At 36.5% G+C, this 15,619-nt stretch overlaps 1 protein-coding gene across 3 annotated transcripts in view; it reads left to right on the top strand.

Moving 5' to 3' along the window:
• EDIL3 (EGF like repeats and discoidin domains 3) overlaps positions 1-15,619 on the top strand; it is a 425,344-nt gene that overhangs the window by 244,102 nt on the left and 165,623 nt on the right. For all 3 annotated transcript variants that reach the window (XM_060201139.1, XM_060201136.1, XM_060201137.1), the window contains one exon: positions 1,090-1,203. In XM_060201139.1, the coding sequence (XP_060057122.1) occupies positions 1,090-1,203 (114 nt within the window). The remainder of the gene's footprint in view (positions 1-1,089; positions 1,204-15,619) is intronic.

Genomic DNA, 15,619 nt, shown 5'->3' with positions numbered 1-15,619 from the left:
TGTGGGTCACTACAGAAAACGCACCACCAAAGTGCACCCACAATTTCCACTCATTTGATGGAAATTTTACCAGGCAACATCGACTGGGTTCTCATGATGTTTCTGATAAACCAAGACTGTATTTGTGAGGATCACTGTATGATTTGGTGAAGGGGTGACAGAGACAGAAATATGTTAATCCTCAGTAACACCTTTTGTATCTGTAAGGTTTTTAAAAAGAAGGAATTGTGTGTAAAAGAGCAGAAAAGAAATGCAGAGGCATCAGAGACATAGGGATGTTATGTTTTCTCTAAGCACTCAGGAACTCCCACAGAACCCAGCATGGTGCTGGGCTTATAAGGGAATGAGGAAGAAATATTGGTGATTGATACCTGATTGAGTTAGTCATGATTTCCTTTTGTTGCTGTTCAAAAATATATTCACTAGCTTTGTTGTCAGAAATTAGCATAGGAATTAGTATAATTTGCAGAATGTTTTATATTCCACATGATTCTTGCATCAGGTTTAATAATGGTATATCAAAGATAAGTCCTTTTAGTCATCCTAACTTTAGAAACCCTTGAATGAAATCAGGAAGTGATCATCATTTACATTTATTATACTTTGCATGTAATGAGCTTTAGCTATTAACTCTAATTTGCTTCTCATCGCATTCATCAAAGGCGAACTATTTGGAAACTAAAACATCTCTGTCAGTTAAAATTTTAATGAATTAAGATGAAACGAGATGGTGTTAATTGGCAGTTGTTACTGCAGGGAGGTTTCTAGGTCTTGTAAGTGATACTAATTCGTCTCTCCATCAGGGTTAATTTGTTTGATGTAATCCTACGGATAACCCTAAATATTCCCTTAAACTATTCATATTTATTTTCAGGAATGAAGAGTGGGTTATGCCTCTTGGTCTTTCATTTGGATTCTGGATTCTATTTCAACTCAGTTTATTTTGATTGCTAATTTTTTAAGCCTCATTTTATTATTGACTTGACACACAGTAATAGCATTACTTAGACTTGGCCTTATTTGAAATTTACTAAAAACTCCCAATAACTAATTGATATTCACCTACTATTTTCTTTCTGGTTTCCTCAGACATAAATGAATGTGAAGCTGAGCCTTGCAAAAATGGCGGGATATGCACAGACCTTGTTGCTAACTATTCCTGTGAGTGTCCAGGTGAATTCATGGGAAGAAATTGTCAATACAGTAAGTATTCACACATGTGTGTATACAAAAGCTTATTATATTTATATACATATATTTATATATATAAATATATATACTTAATATATATATTTGAAATCATTATAATTTGATCAAGAGTTCATACTTAACTGAAATGACACATTTCTGTTTGTTGTTCATTCAGTTGCTCTGCACATATACTCTGGGTTCAGTTTCACTGAGTGCACTATATGCTTAAGAGTGGTCCCTCATGGTTTGAAAGGAGGGCAAACACTGTTTCTTATAGAAAGTAGATTTCTCTCATGAATTCATTTTGGATGGTGAATGTGTATATGACCTAAATTTCTGTCACCAGTGGGATTACTCTGGTTCAGACAATATATCCAGAGCACTCTATCCAGATAATCTCATTACAAACAAAATGTAGAGCTAAAAGGAATATTCATGATGAGAAGGCAGACACATTGAAAGTAATATTATACTTCATTTTTTGGAAACCTTAGTAATATCTTGGGATGATAGATGAAATAAGAGAATAATTTTCCTGAAGCGTGTGCAAAGATAATCAAAGCACTTCTTGATCCCACAAACAAACAACAAACTAAAAAATGGAAGATACTAGCCCAAGTTTACAGTCAATGAGGTGAAACCTCTCATGCTAATTAAAACATTAAGCAGGGAGTCGGGCGGTGGCGCAGTGGGTTAAGCGCACGTGGCGCAAAGCGCAGGGACCGGCGGAAGGATCCCGGTTCGAGCCCCCGGCTCCCCACCTGCAGGGGAGTCGCTTCACGGGTGGTGAAGCAGGTCTGCAGGTGTCTATCTTTCTCTCCCCCTCTCTCTCTGTCTTCCCCTCCTCTCTCCATTTCTCTCTGTCCTATCCAACAACAAAGCAACGTCAACAATGGCAATAATAACCGCAACGAGGCTGCAACAACTAGGGCAACAAAAAAAAAAAAAAAAAAAAAAAAAAAAAACATTAAGCATTGTACCTTATTACATTTCTGATATCTATAAAAACTTTGCTACTATTTTGTTGCTTGGTATACTAGCTGAGCATCCTAACATAGAAATACTGAAGTTACTTTTAAGTGATATAGGTTCAAGTGTTCAAAGAACACTTGAGCAGAAAATAATTATGTTGAGTGGAGAACCCTGCTTTCCTAAGAAATGCTTTGCTGTGAACCTTTAGCAGTACATGGTGTTTAAACTAAAGTAAATGCAAGGGAAATCGATAACACTTTTGTTAACTAATCTACAAATAACTACAATTGTTTTAATTTGTAAAGCTCTATTGCCCTCAGTAGTTCTATACATTTCTCTCCTGGGTGTTTCAATGTGACACGATTAAATTCAGATGTGGCACTCAAATTAATTTCCATTGCTGACACTATTTTAAGATAGTTACCAAGGGAGCTTTTTATAACACAACATCCCCAAACTATTATGCTAAAATATATTAAGACTTGGATGATTTCAGAGGGTTTTATTAAAAATAAAAACTAAGATCTTCTACTGAGGATAAGATGACATTCCTAAATGTTAATATATACAGGCTCAATAATCTTCACAAAATAGCATATACAGTTCTATATCCCTTTAAGAATTCTAGCTATAAACTTATACGGATCAAAGGTAATTACATATGTGAATATGTTTGGAATACTGTAAATACTCTGTTGGTTTCTTTATGTGAACAGCTATGGCTCTTTAAAGTTTCTTTGGGGGCAAGTTAGTATTTATAAGTAGACAAACACACAATATATACCACCTAACACGTGTAGTGTGTCTGTGCGTTTGCTACTTTTTCCTTTTTTAAAAAAATTCATATAGAGAAAACGAGACCACTGCATTCCCCTGAGACACTGTAACATTCCCTATTTAGTGCTGGTTCTCTTGAACCTGGGATGTCCACATGACAAGATAATCACCTACTGATTAAGAGAGGCCAGTCTGGCCCTGTATTCTTTTGAGGTATTATTTGTGAGGAATATTTTTTATATAGAGAGGCAGAATGATGAGAGAGAGATAAGAGACGGGGGGTGGGGCAGTGAAAATGACCACCATAATGAATCTTCCTTCAAAGCAGTGGAGGCTGGGCTTGAACCTGAGTTGCATTCATGCCAGAGCAGCCACCAGGTTCCAGATGCCATCAGGATGCCGGCCAGGCTTCCCTGGACTGAAGACCCCACCAATGTGTCCTGGAGCTCTGCTTCCCCAGAGACCCACCCCACTAAGGAAAGAGAGAGACAGACTGGGAGTATGGACTGACCAGTCAACGTCCATGTTTAGCAGGGAAGCAATTACAGAAGCCAGACCTTCCACCTTCTGCAACCCACAATGACCCTGGGTCCATGCTCCCAGAGGGATGGAGAATGGGAAAGCTATCAGGGGAGGGGGTGGGATATGGAGATTGGGTGGTGGGAATTGTGTGGAGTTGTACCCCTCCTACCCTATGGTTTTGTTAATTTATCCTTTCTTAAATAAAAAAAAGAGAGAGGCCACTCTGGCCCTGTATTCTTTTGAGGTATTATTTGTGAGGAATATTTTTTTTATATAGAGGCAGAACGATGAGAGAGAGATAGAGATGGGGGGGGGGGCAGTGAAAATGAACACCATACTAAATCTTCCTTCAGAGCAGTGGAGGCCAGGCTTGAACCTGAGTTGCATTCATGCCAGAGCATCACATTACTCCAGTGAGCTATTTCATAAGACTGGTGCCTCAGGGGTATGATTTCAAATCTCCTCAGAATATGTACTAACTAATGTTTCCTGTCTTCAGTCGGCCTTTTCTCTCCAGAACAGGGCTTTGGACACCTTCCTTCCTATAACCACCACTTATCTTTGCCCCTTAGTAGTTCCAGATGTGTGAAGATGGGCCAATGCGGATACATATTTCATTGTATCTGTTCCCTTACTGTGTTTCCTAAATCCCACATAGATTTTTGAGATCAGTGTGTGCTGTCATATATACGTGTAGAAGTGCAAGCTCATGCCGCAAAAGCTGTTAACATTTTTAAAAAATAAAAAAGTGAGGGAGCTGGGCACTAGTGGAGTGGGCTAAGCGCACATGGCACGAAGCACAAGGGCTGCCTTAAGGATCCTGGTTCAAGCCCCCATCTCACCACCTGCAGGGTCTCTTTGAAAGTGGTGAAGCATGTCTGCAGGTGTCTATCTTTTTCTCCTCCTCCCTGTCTTTCCCCTCCTCTCTCCACATCTCTCTATCCTATCCAACATCAACAGCTATGACAACAATAACAAAAAGTGCAACAACAAGGGCAACAAAATGGGAAAAATGGCCTCCAAGAGCAGTGAATTCGTAGTGCAAGCACCGAGCTCCAGTGATAACCCTGGAAGGGAAAAAAAAAAAGAGAGAGAGAGAGAGAGAGAATATCTCATTAAAAATTAAAAAAGTGATATGATTTGGTAGGAACAGTATAGAATTATACCCCTATTATCTTATCATTGTGTAAACCCATTTAAGTCACTAATATTAGGTCACTGTGAATAACCATCAGGCATGTTTTTACTTTTAACTTTTTTTTAAGTGTGGCAGGTAATCAAAGAGAAGAAAATAATGACGTCCTATTCCAGATTAAAAAACTAACTTCTGTTTTTAGAAATTCTAAATGGAACTTTTTTAAATCTTTGAAAGCATTGCCTAAATTAACTTAAATAAATTCAAATAAATAATTTTAAGATTACTATACTTTACTCAAACATATGAAATAGGAACTAGTTTAGAATTTCAATTGAGAAGGAGATGAATATTTTATCTATAGTGTTCAGGTGTTTGATGTTAGGTACAAGATACTCATAAATACAAAGAAATATAGGGAATTATCACAAATATAAATATCTGAATAGAAAATCATTTTACCCTGCTTTATCACATTCAGTTAACCAAAAACAGGCTATTGTGTAAGTGTGTCAGTAATCCTCAAAAAATCATACCAATATTGCTCCAGGATGATGCCTTTGCAACAATAAATGCACTTACACACAAAAAACATTGACTCGATGACAAATATGAATTCCATTTTCTGTGTCTGACACAAAAGTTCCATCTTCAATCAGATACCTCTGGGTATTTTTTTAAAAATGTTGCCCACAAGCTTTGCACAGATATGTCACACACTGAAAGTTCAACTGCTGTACCTTAAGAGGATAGTTTAAAAGAGAGATAAATTCGCAAATGCTCAAATTGATCCTTTAGGGCTTGCTAATCATCTCTAACACATTGAATCATATTTCCATTACCTGACAGTTTTGTATCTGATTGCAAATAATTACTGAAACATCAAGCACTACCATCATGATTTAAAAATTATGTCAATAGCCCCATTATGCACTAAACTGCATATGTCCAGGTATTAAAATTTAAGCTTGCAATTATTCTTCTAAATAAGAATCGCTCTAATATTCTCTATTTCAAAGACAAAGAAAGAGATCAAAAAAATTTAGAGATAGGATGACTTAATGTTGTTCTCATAAGAGGGCTCTACTGTATGATTAAATACATTGTTTTATTTTGCCAAAAATATAATTCACCACACCATCCCACATCCTTGTTAATAAAAGGGGAAATAAAGCAATATATATGCAATATAGAAAACAGAAGCAACTTTTTTTGCAGTGAAGCTACTAGAAAAAGAATGTATCCTAGGGTTTGAAAGTTATAACATGGTAAAAATGTAATTTGGGGAAAGGTATTAATCCTTTATATATAATAGCACAGTGTTTTTAGATATTTAGTTGAAACATTTAGTCGGAGTATTTACAGTGTGAAATTGATTTCATTTGAGAAAATTACAGGTACAAATGATATGATGTCTGCTTTTTTAGCACACCTACTTTTCAGCTGATTGAAATGATATTATCCAATAGACCAAATTGGAGGAATAGATATAGACTATCCCCGCTCTTTTACCAAAGATGCAAAAGTTTACAAATGTGGCGTGATTTTCAGAAATCCCCACCATTTCAAATAATGAAAATGTTCTGGCGAACATGGAATTAAGAGCAATGGTGACACAAACAGCTGGCAAGTCCAGCTCCGGTTCTCAGCTCAGTAAATTGCCATGGAGGTGATGGCATCCCAACATATATGACAGTAACTGAATGTATGTTATGAATCGCATCTTTAATTAATTAATTTATTTATTCCCTTTTGTCGCCCTTGTTGTTTATTGTTGTTATTGATGTCATCGTTGTTGGATAGGACAGAGAGAAATGGAGAGAGGAGGGGAAAACAGAGAGGGGGAGAGAAAGACAGACACCTACAGACCTGCTTCACCGCCTGTGAAGCGACTCCCCTGCAGGTGGGGAGCCGGGGCTCGAACCGGGATCCTTAGGCCAGTCCTTGTGCTTTGCACCACCTGCGCTTAACCCGCTGCGCTACAGCCCGACTCCCTTGAATCGCATCTTTAGAGCAAGCTTCTTTTAAGAAGTATTTTTTGAAGCAACCTTTTTTAAAAAAAGCAAACATTTATTTTATTTTTCCTTTGTTTATAATGGCAAAGAGAAATTGAGAAGGGTGGGTGACATAGAGAGGGAGAAAGAAAGACACCTTTGGCATGATGGCTGAGGACCTAGTGGAGGTCACTTGTTATGTGGAAAACTGAGAAATGTGGGGCCAGGTGGTGGCACACCCAGTTGAGTGCACATGTTTCAGTGGGCAAGGACTCAGGTTCGACCCTTGGTCCCTACCTGCAGGGAGAAAGCTTTGAAAGTGGTGACACAGCACTGCAGGTGTCTCTCTGTCTCTCTTCTCTCTGTCTCTCCATTCCTTCTTGATTTCTGGCTGTCTCTATCCACTAAATAAAGCTAATAAAACAATTAGAAAAAAGAAGACTGAGAAATGTCACACGTGTACAGACTATTGTATTTTACTGTTGACTGTAAACCATTAATTCCCCCAACAAAGAAATCTTAAATAAATAATTCTATCTGTAGAATTATAAAAAGTATACAAGAGAATTGTGAGAAACTGAAAAAGTATAAAGACTTAGGACAGACATAGAATATTCCTAAAACAGAAGCTGGTCAAAGATAAGACTTTTTAATTGAAAAGACTTTTTAAATGGAGCCTCAAGCCATAGGTCCTTAATAACTGTGGTGAGTGTTGGAAGAGAGTGTCAGGTTGCAGCCATTTCAGATTGAGCATCCATGGAGTAAGAAATAATAGCCACAGACTTCTCCTCCCAGGTTATGGTGCACTCTACTTCAAGCATATCTTAAACCCCAAAGAGGCATTAAGGTGGCCCAAGGACCTAAAATAAAATTCATAATAGTTACCTTAATAGCTTTATCGGGTCAATAATACACTTTCTTTTTATAGCTCTAAAGGGAATAGACACATAAAGTATCCAACTTAAAAATAAATTGAACTCGAAGAATATGGTTCTATAAAAAGCAGTAGAACGAGAGCAAAGTCAGTAAATCCAATACTAAAATTCAAGGAAAACAGGGGCAGGGACAGAAAGTAAAGTATTCTGACAGGAAAAAAAGGATGAAACTATAGTTATATAAGGAAGCCTATAAAAACTCCGCACTATTATCTAACTACAAAACACCTAGAAACTGAAACTGCAGCTCTCAGCTTCAAGAAACCCAAGGATATTTGTGGTGGTTTGTTCAAAGTAAATTCCTTTCATATTTTCCCTGGTTCACCCAGGCAGACACACAACTTTTTCAAACATACAGAAAATGATTGGTATATCAATATCACTTCGTATCAACTCAGTAGTCATTTAATAAATTCATTTCCTTCCTCAGTATTCTAATTCTTGGATTCTACCATCGTTCGTAGTTTTCACTGTAATAGAAAATAAGCACTTCCTTATTTTTATTTTTATTATCCTTATTTATTTGATAGATACAGCTAGAAGTTGAGAGGGAAGGGGTGATAGAGAAGGAGAGAGACCAAGAGACACCTGCAACACTGCTTCACCACTCACAAAGCTTTCCCCCTGCTGGTGGGGACTGGGAGATTGAATTCCAGGTCCTTGAATATTGTAACATGTGCGTTCAACCAGCTGCACCATCCCCTGTCCCCCCAAAATGAGCACTTTCCAACAGAAACTAATGTAAGGACATTCTCAGTGTCATTCTTCTTGTGGTTTCTGCAAAGTTTTGAATCTACAAGAAAAATATCTAGGGAATATTTGCATACAATGTAAGGTGTTGTCCTTTGAGTATATGCTTGTTTTTATTTAATATTGGCTATTATAAATTTAGGATTTTCATCATTTATGAAATTAAACAACAATGAATCTGTAATAATAGTAGCTACTAATAACTGTCACTAATGAAATGACAGATATTATCATACTATATTATAGTTGTTGCGCATATAAGTTCTAAAATAACATTTCGTTTTCTTAATAATGTGAAGCTCTAAGGCTGACCACGAACCTTACATGGATAGTGTACTTGCTTTGTTATGGACACAATCCAGATTTCAGCCTTGTCCCCATGATAAAGGAAGATTTGGTACTGTGGTGTCTTTTTTTCTGTCAGCCTGGTATGTTAAAGCCCAAGTGATTACAATAAATAAATAAGATAACATGAAGCTATAACATACCTACCCACCTTTGTTGTTTACTGTGTTAAGAGATAAGCAAATAAATTTCTGTGTCACATATTTTTTAAACCTTTTATAAGCAGTGTGTGTTTGTGTGTATTTCATTTTATTTACCAAGAGACATTATCCTGAGAAGGGTCTCTAGGCTTTATCGTAGTGATGAGTGGATCCATCAAACGCAGACAAGAAGTTAGGAATTCTGGTCAATGGTTTAAGTAATCAGATTCAAATGTTTTTCCCCTAGTATAATATGAACAGGGTTTTTAGAAATTAAAATATTTTAATGAGGCATTCTCATTTAATGTCCGTTTCTTTTTTTTTTCTGCTAAGTTTTGATCTCTGTTTCATTGCTTATTAAAATTGCAGGAGAGGAAATAGCATTCAGATACATTTTAGTCATTTAGAAATTTTACTTGCAGGGTTGAATTTGTATGTATCTCATTCCTGCTTCTGACCAACAGTTCAGATTTAGCAAGTTTGTAACTCTATGGCTAGGTGACATACTCTGAGTTCCTACACTATGTATACTGACCTATCTTTTAAAAGCAAAGGAAAAAGAATAGCGAATATTCCCTCTGCTCAAGGGTTATTATCTTTTACCAGAGCTTTTCAGTTTCTTTGAAACTAATTATAAGCTATGTAAAATATGTAATTAGTGCAGTTATTTGGATTGCAGTACCAAACTGTTGTCTGATGAACAACTTGCTTTATAAGACTATAACTGGTGGGAGTCAGATGGTAGCACAGCGGGTTAAGCACACATGGCAAGAAGCCCAAGGACCATAAGGTATAGGATCCAGGTTCGAGCCCCAGATTCCCCACCTGCAGCGGTGTCACTTCATAGGTGGTGAAGCAGATCTGCAGGTATCTGTCTTTCTCTCCCCCTCTCTGTCTCCCCTCCTTTCTTGATTTCTCTCTGTCTGATCCAACAACAACAACAGCTATGACAACAATTATAAAAAGACAACAACAAGGGTAACAACAAGGGCAACAAAAAATGTGAAAAAATGGCCTCCAGGAGCAGTGGATTCATAGTGCAGGCTCCAGCAATAACCCTGGAGGCAAAGTAAAATAAAATAAATTTAAAAAGAATATAGCTAATATATGAGTTAACTGCCAGTACAAGTTGTCCACAGTGATTGCACCTTATACAAAATAAAGTGGGAAATCACTCATTACCAGAAAACTAAGAATGCAGGTCTATAAACTTACTGACGTTTTCATCTAGTGTTCACATCAGTTTCAAAGCACCAAAGTGTTTTCACTAAACACAAGATTGAGTCTATTGTGGAATTTAATTCTTGTCAGAATATTCTTTTGCTTAGAGTTATTTTAAGTACTATAGCCTTTCAGGTTGGTACTGTTCTATTATTAGCCTTTTTTATTTTAAAAAGGTAATTTGGCATAGAACTGTGTTAATAAAGAAAAAGTAACTGTATATGCATATATCTATATCTATATATTAAATTATACAGAGAGAAATAGAAACAAGGAGGGTTAGAGCAGGGGAAAAGAGAAAGAGAGACACCTGCAACACTGCCTCACCACTTGTGAAGCTTTCCCTTCTGAAGGTGGGGGCCGGAGGCTTGACCTGTTGTATACTGTAGCACAAGGATGCACAACCAGGTGAATTATTTCCTAGCATATATATTGCAATCTCCTTGCCTATGGATGGTCACCTGAATACTTTAGATTTTCTGGGGCCAGGCAGTGATTCATCTGACAGAACATATATATTTCCATGGCAAAGGACCTGAGGTCAAATGCCCAGCAAGAACATGTTTGTGCTTCTGGGGAAGAAGATCCATGAGCAGTGGAGCAATGCTGAGGTTTTTCTCTCTTTCCCTTTTGATTTCTGCCTCTCGCTGTAGGAAGAAATGGAAGAGGTGGAGGAGGAGGAGGAGGAGGAGGAGAGGAGAAGGGAGGAGAAGGGAGGAGGAGAAAGGAAAGGCTACTGGGAGCCGTGGAGTTGTACAGGCACAGAGCTTGATGAATTATTTTCCTAACTTTTTTGAAAACTGGAAAAACAGACAAACTCAACATACCTCATTAAGAAAGCTATTTACAAGATTATAAGTAAATTGAAAGCCTGTTAGGATTTGAGCTTCTGTTTTGCTTTTTCATTCTCTTTATTCCTATTCCCATGTCACATGGTTTCTGAGAATTTCAGTTTTCCATATATTCTTCATGCTTTATCCCTTGCTTGAATGATTAATTCAGTTTATTTCACTTTATCTGCCATTCCTCAACAATAACATTTTACTTGAGGTGACCTATTTTTAATGAATAATAAGCAGTGCAATTAATTTTACATGAAAAGGTTAATTATAAAAATAGTGATCTTATAATTGTAAAGAAAACAATACATTCAGAGCTTCTTAACTTTTCCTCTTAATATTGAAAAATATCTGTCTTTTCAGAAGGAGAGGCAGAGAGAGAGGAGAAAGTCAGGAAGATTAGATAGATAGATAGATAGATAGATAGATAGATAGATAGATAGATAGATGATAGATAGATAGATATAGATAGATAGATTAGTTAGATAGATAGATACATAGATTAGTTAGATAGATATATAGATAGGGGGAGAGAGAGAGAGAGAGAGAGAGAGAGAGAACCATTGCAGAGCATTCAAACCTCCTTGAATATGGTGGAGCGAGGTTTAGACCTGGGTTGCAGATATGACACCAGCACACTACACAAGTGAGATCTATCTCTAGCACCCAACATACAGACCTTAGACATATTTAACCTTTTGAATACTCAACTGACTTTTACCTTGGATGCTAAGAATAAGTTGGTTAGAATATACAGAACTCTACAGGATACCTGAAAGTTATGTTAATCTGGTGTTTTATTGAAGTAAATGTCTACTTGCATGTTGGAGGTAATCAGATTGCTAATCTGAAAATACTGCAGTATCTATAAAATCCTGTCCAATGAAATGCATAACAGAATGACTATATAACAGAAAACATGTTTTCTTTTTCTTTTTAATTGACACCAAGATTATCACTGAGGCTCGGGTATCTGCACAGTGAGTCTACTGCTCTCAGCGGCCATTTTTACTTTTTGTTTTTTTCTCCTTTTTATTTGATAGGACCGATAAAAAGTGAGAGGGGAGGACGATAGAGAGAAAGATGCTGTACTGCTTCATTGCCCCTAAAGTTTCCCTCTTACAGGTGGGGAACAGGAGCTTGAATTTAGATTTTTGGACCTGGTAATATTTGTTCTCAATTGAGTGTACCACTGCCCTGCCCTCAAATATTTTATTTCCATAGTCTGATAATATTGATTTCAATTTTTGTTTCTAGTATGACCTGGCAGAGAGGATTCTATAGTTCTTGTTTAATTATATCACTTACAGAATGGTTTAAATGGGAATGGGTTACATGTACTTAATTTGGTATACTCAGAATTAGATAAAGGAGTAATTGTTGGAAAATAAATTAAAAGATCACTCTTAAGAGAAAGTTTAATAGATCATACATCTGCCCATTATGTAATTTCTAAAATGCCTTTCTTACGCAAGCCCATAAAGATTTCTGGAATAGTGATACATCTTAAAATCACTAGTATAAAATCAGGAATGTGTCGCTGCTATTATGTTGTGTATAAGCTCAGGGTGCCCAGTCATATGTAACAATTGTATCATTGTCTCAGTAAAGTCTACCAGTTGAAGAACAACACTGATTGAATTAACATGATCATTCCAAAATGTATTACTCTGGTTAGTAAATCACTCAGAGAGTGCAACTTACTCAGAAAGTTACTGTCTTACTGTACTCAGGGACCCAAGTTTGAGCTCTGGCACCATATGACAGCAAAGTGTACAACACTAGGGAGAAGTCTCTCTCTCTCTCTCTCTCTCTCTCTCTCTCTCTCTCTCTCTGAAAAAGAAATCAAAAGAAGAGCAATGGAATTGCTTCTGCACAAAGCCTAGTTGGTAGTGCTATTTGTGGTGGTTTTGGGAATATACACTGTCAATAGATTATCAATTTCTTTTGAAGCTAAGTCATCCAAGTAGTGATTTTTAAATCCATAGAATAAAGATATGATTAATACAGGGGTTGGGCAGTAGCACAGTCAGTTAAGTGCATGTGGCATGAAGCACAAGGACCGACCTTCATAAGGATCCCAGTTCCAGCCCCCTACTCCCCACCTGCAGGGGAGTCACTTCACAGACAGTGAAGCAGGTGTCTTTCTCTCCCCCTCTCTGTCTACCCTACTCTCTCCATTTCTCTCTGTCTTATCCAACAATGACGACATCAACAACAATAATAACTGCAACAATAATAAAACAACAAGGGCAACAAAAGGGGAGGAGAAGCAAAATTAAATTATATATATATATATATATATATATATATATATATAGAGAGAGAGAGAGAGAGAGAGAGAGAGAGATTAATACTAAAGCAAGTGGTGATGCATCTAGTCAGTTTTGCAGTTGTATTTCCCATGGTGAGTATAGTGCTTTAGTGTCATTCATAAGATTTCATCTGTAGTGCCATTGTATTCATTGACATATATCCCCTCCTCAATTGCGGAGAAGGACGTATGTTTAGAATAATTCAGAACAAGATCATTCTGTAGCATTACACATACCTCATCAGAAAAAAAACACCTTCAAATTACCTTTTTCTCTGCACAATTATTCCAGTAGGTTCTAGTGGATACCTCTGTGCCACTTTGCAAGAGCAGATAGTATTTTTGAAACATCATTTGGAAAGCTGCTGGCATTTCACCTGTTTTGTGTGATCCTTCAGTATTGAACACGTCTTTTTTGCTGTTGTTTTTCTGATTCAGTAATATCTATCTAAGAAGAATACTTGGAAATCTTGAAATTACTTTTAACTTTTTCTTCTGACCTAAGACTATGCAAAGAACACGTGTTCATCTGTATATTACTATTTCCCTATCCTTTAGAGTGTAGCTCCCATACATCTGGCCAATTCCCTCTTTAGATCTAAAGTCTTCAAAACTAGGCTTCATTTCTTGATTTTATTTATTTATTTTTTGGTTGTTGTTGTTGTTTACCTCTGTAGCACCTAAAATACCCATATGGGTAGATGGCACATTTTCCGGTGCTGTCATGAAAGACTGAAATTTCCTTTTGAGCTTAGTAAGAATTTATGAAGATAGAAGTATATGTATTTAATTAACATGAAATATGAAAGAGATAATCACACTTTAAGCACTAAACAGATTACTAGATACATCTAATCCCAATTTAAACTGATTTAAAGAAGGAACATATTAAAGTGTTATAGGATCAGTTTAGCATTTCTAAGTAAAAAATAACATTCTAGTCACAGCTTCTCTGCTCTCAAGTCTATTATAGTAAATACAGTTTTATTTTATTTTGAAATTCCAGAAGTGGTCTAGTGAACAAAATTGTCTACAAAATGTTTTTACTAATGGTTGAAAAAACTATCCTTTTGCTTTTCTGTTTTAACCAGAGAGTACTGACAGAACTTAAAACTTGAAAAAGGTATGGCTCAGTTAATAATTCATACTACTGACTAGTTATGCTTACAGAAAATGGTAAGTACAACAAAATAATGAGTGTAAGGTGTGTGGTGTAAATCAATTGATCTGTTTTGCTCACATTTTTTTCTTTCTTCATCTGTCAGTGCAGATTATGAACTTTGTGTCTATATTAAAACGAGTAAGAAAGGAAGGAGAAATAAACTGGGGGAAAAACAAGTTTGTGTGCACATGAAAATTTAAGTTGCATTTTCTTATTAGCTATGAGGATAAATATATGCCCAAGTTGCAAAACTGTTGAGAAGAAAAACAGCATTTTATAAATAATCCTGGAAAAGGACTGACTTCTGCATAAAATAATGATAAAAAAATTCAGGATTATATATAAGCCTAAAAGTATTTATTTACTTATTTTATGTGTAAGAGAGAAAGGGACCTGGGAAGACATCTAATCAGACAGATACAGTGCAACCTTGGAGTTCTGGGCATAATCAGGGACTTTGGGAGCCAAAGTTCTGTAATCTACCTGCTGAACCCCCTTTCAGATCAGGGCACATCAATCTTACCTTTGCATCCTAATTTACAGTAGTGGATGTTAATTTAATGTTTGAACATAGTAACATTAAAAAGAATTCATCCTATAGCTTAGTCTAACGCATTTTGTTAAACAAAGGAGACATATGGCCCAGTACTATAGCTGTTTTTTCTACAAGTCAAAGTATTGAAAGTAGTTTTTATATCATTGAAAAAGAAAAGTGTCAAGAGAAAGGAAAGTGAACCTGCTGTGGAAGTCTTGGATAAGTGATACACTGTAGTTATTTCCTGTGGATTGCCTCCCTCCTACCATCTGTTACATTTGTTAGTTTTTACCTGAGCATTGCTCAGCTCTAACTTAAGGTGGTACTGGTCACATTGAACTTGGGAACTCTGGTGCCTCAGGCATGAAAGTCTTTTTGTATAACCATTATGCAATCTCTCTAACCCTCCTGTAGATTTCTAGCTACAAAAAGAAGTTAAATTTAAACTACTTTCACCTAGATTACTTTCAGCTCTATACATTTTTTTAGTTCACTTTGACCTATAAAAGATTAAGGTATGAAATATATTTTTAAATGTCTTTATTGGGGGATTAATGGTTTACAGTCAACAGTAAAATACAGTAGTTTGTGCATGCATAACATTTCCCAGTTGTTATGAAATATTATTTATCTATCATAAATAAAGAATGAATTTGACAGGCCTTGGGATAGCACACCTGGAAGGGTGCTTGACTTGTTATGAGTGGGATCCAGGTTCAAATCCAGCCCAGATCACAGTGAGGGAAACATCAGCGTTGTATCTTTTTCTCTCTTTCTCTCTGCCTGT

This window comes from Erinaceus europaeus, chromosome 11 (genome assembly GCF_950295315.1).
Source record: "Erinaceus europaeus chromosome 11, mEriEur2.1, whole genome shotgun sequence".
Classification (NCBI taxonomy): Eukaryota; Metazoa; Chordata; class Mammalia; order Eulipotyphla; family Erinaceidae; genus Erinaceus; species Erinaceus europaeus.
Note: the sequence above shows the minus strand (reverse complement) of the source record. Positions and strands in the feature narration are given on the sequence as shown.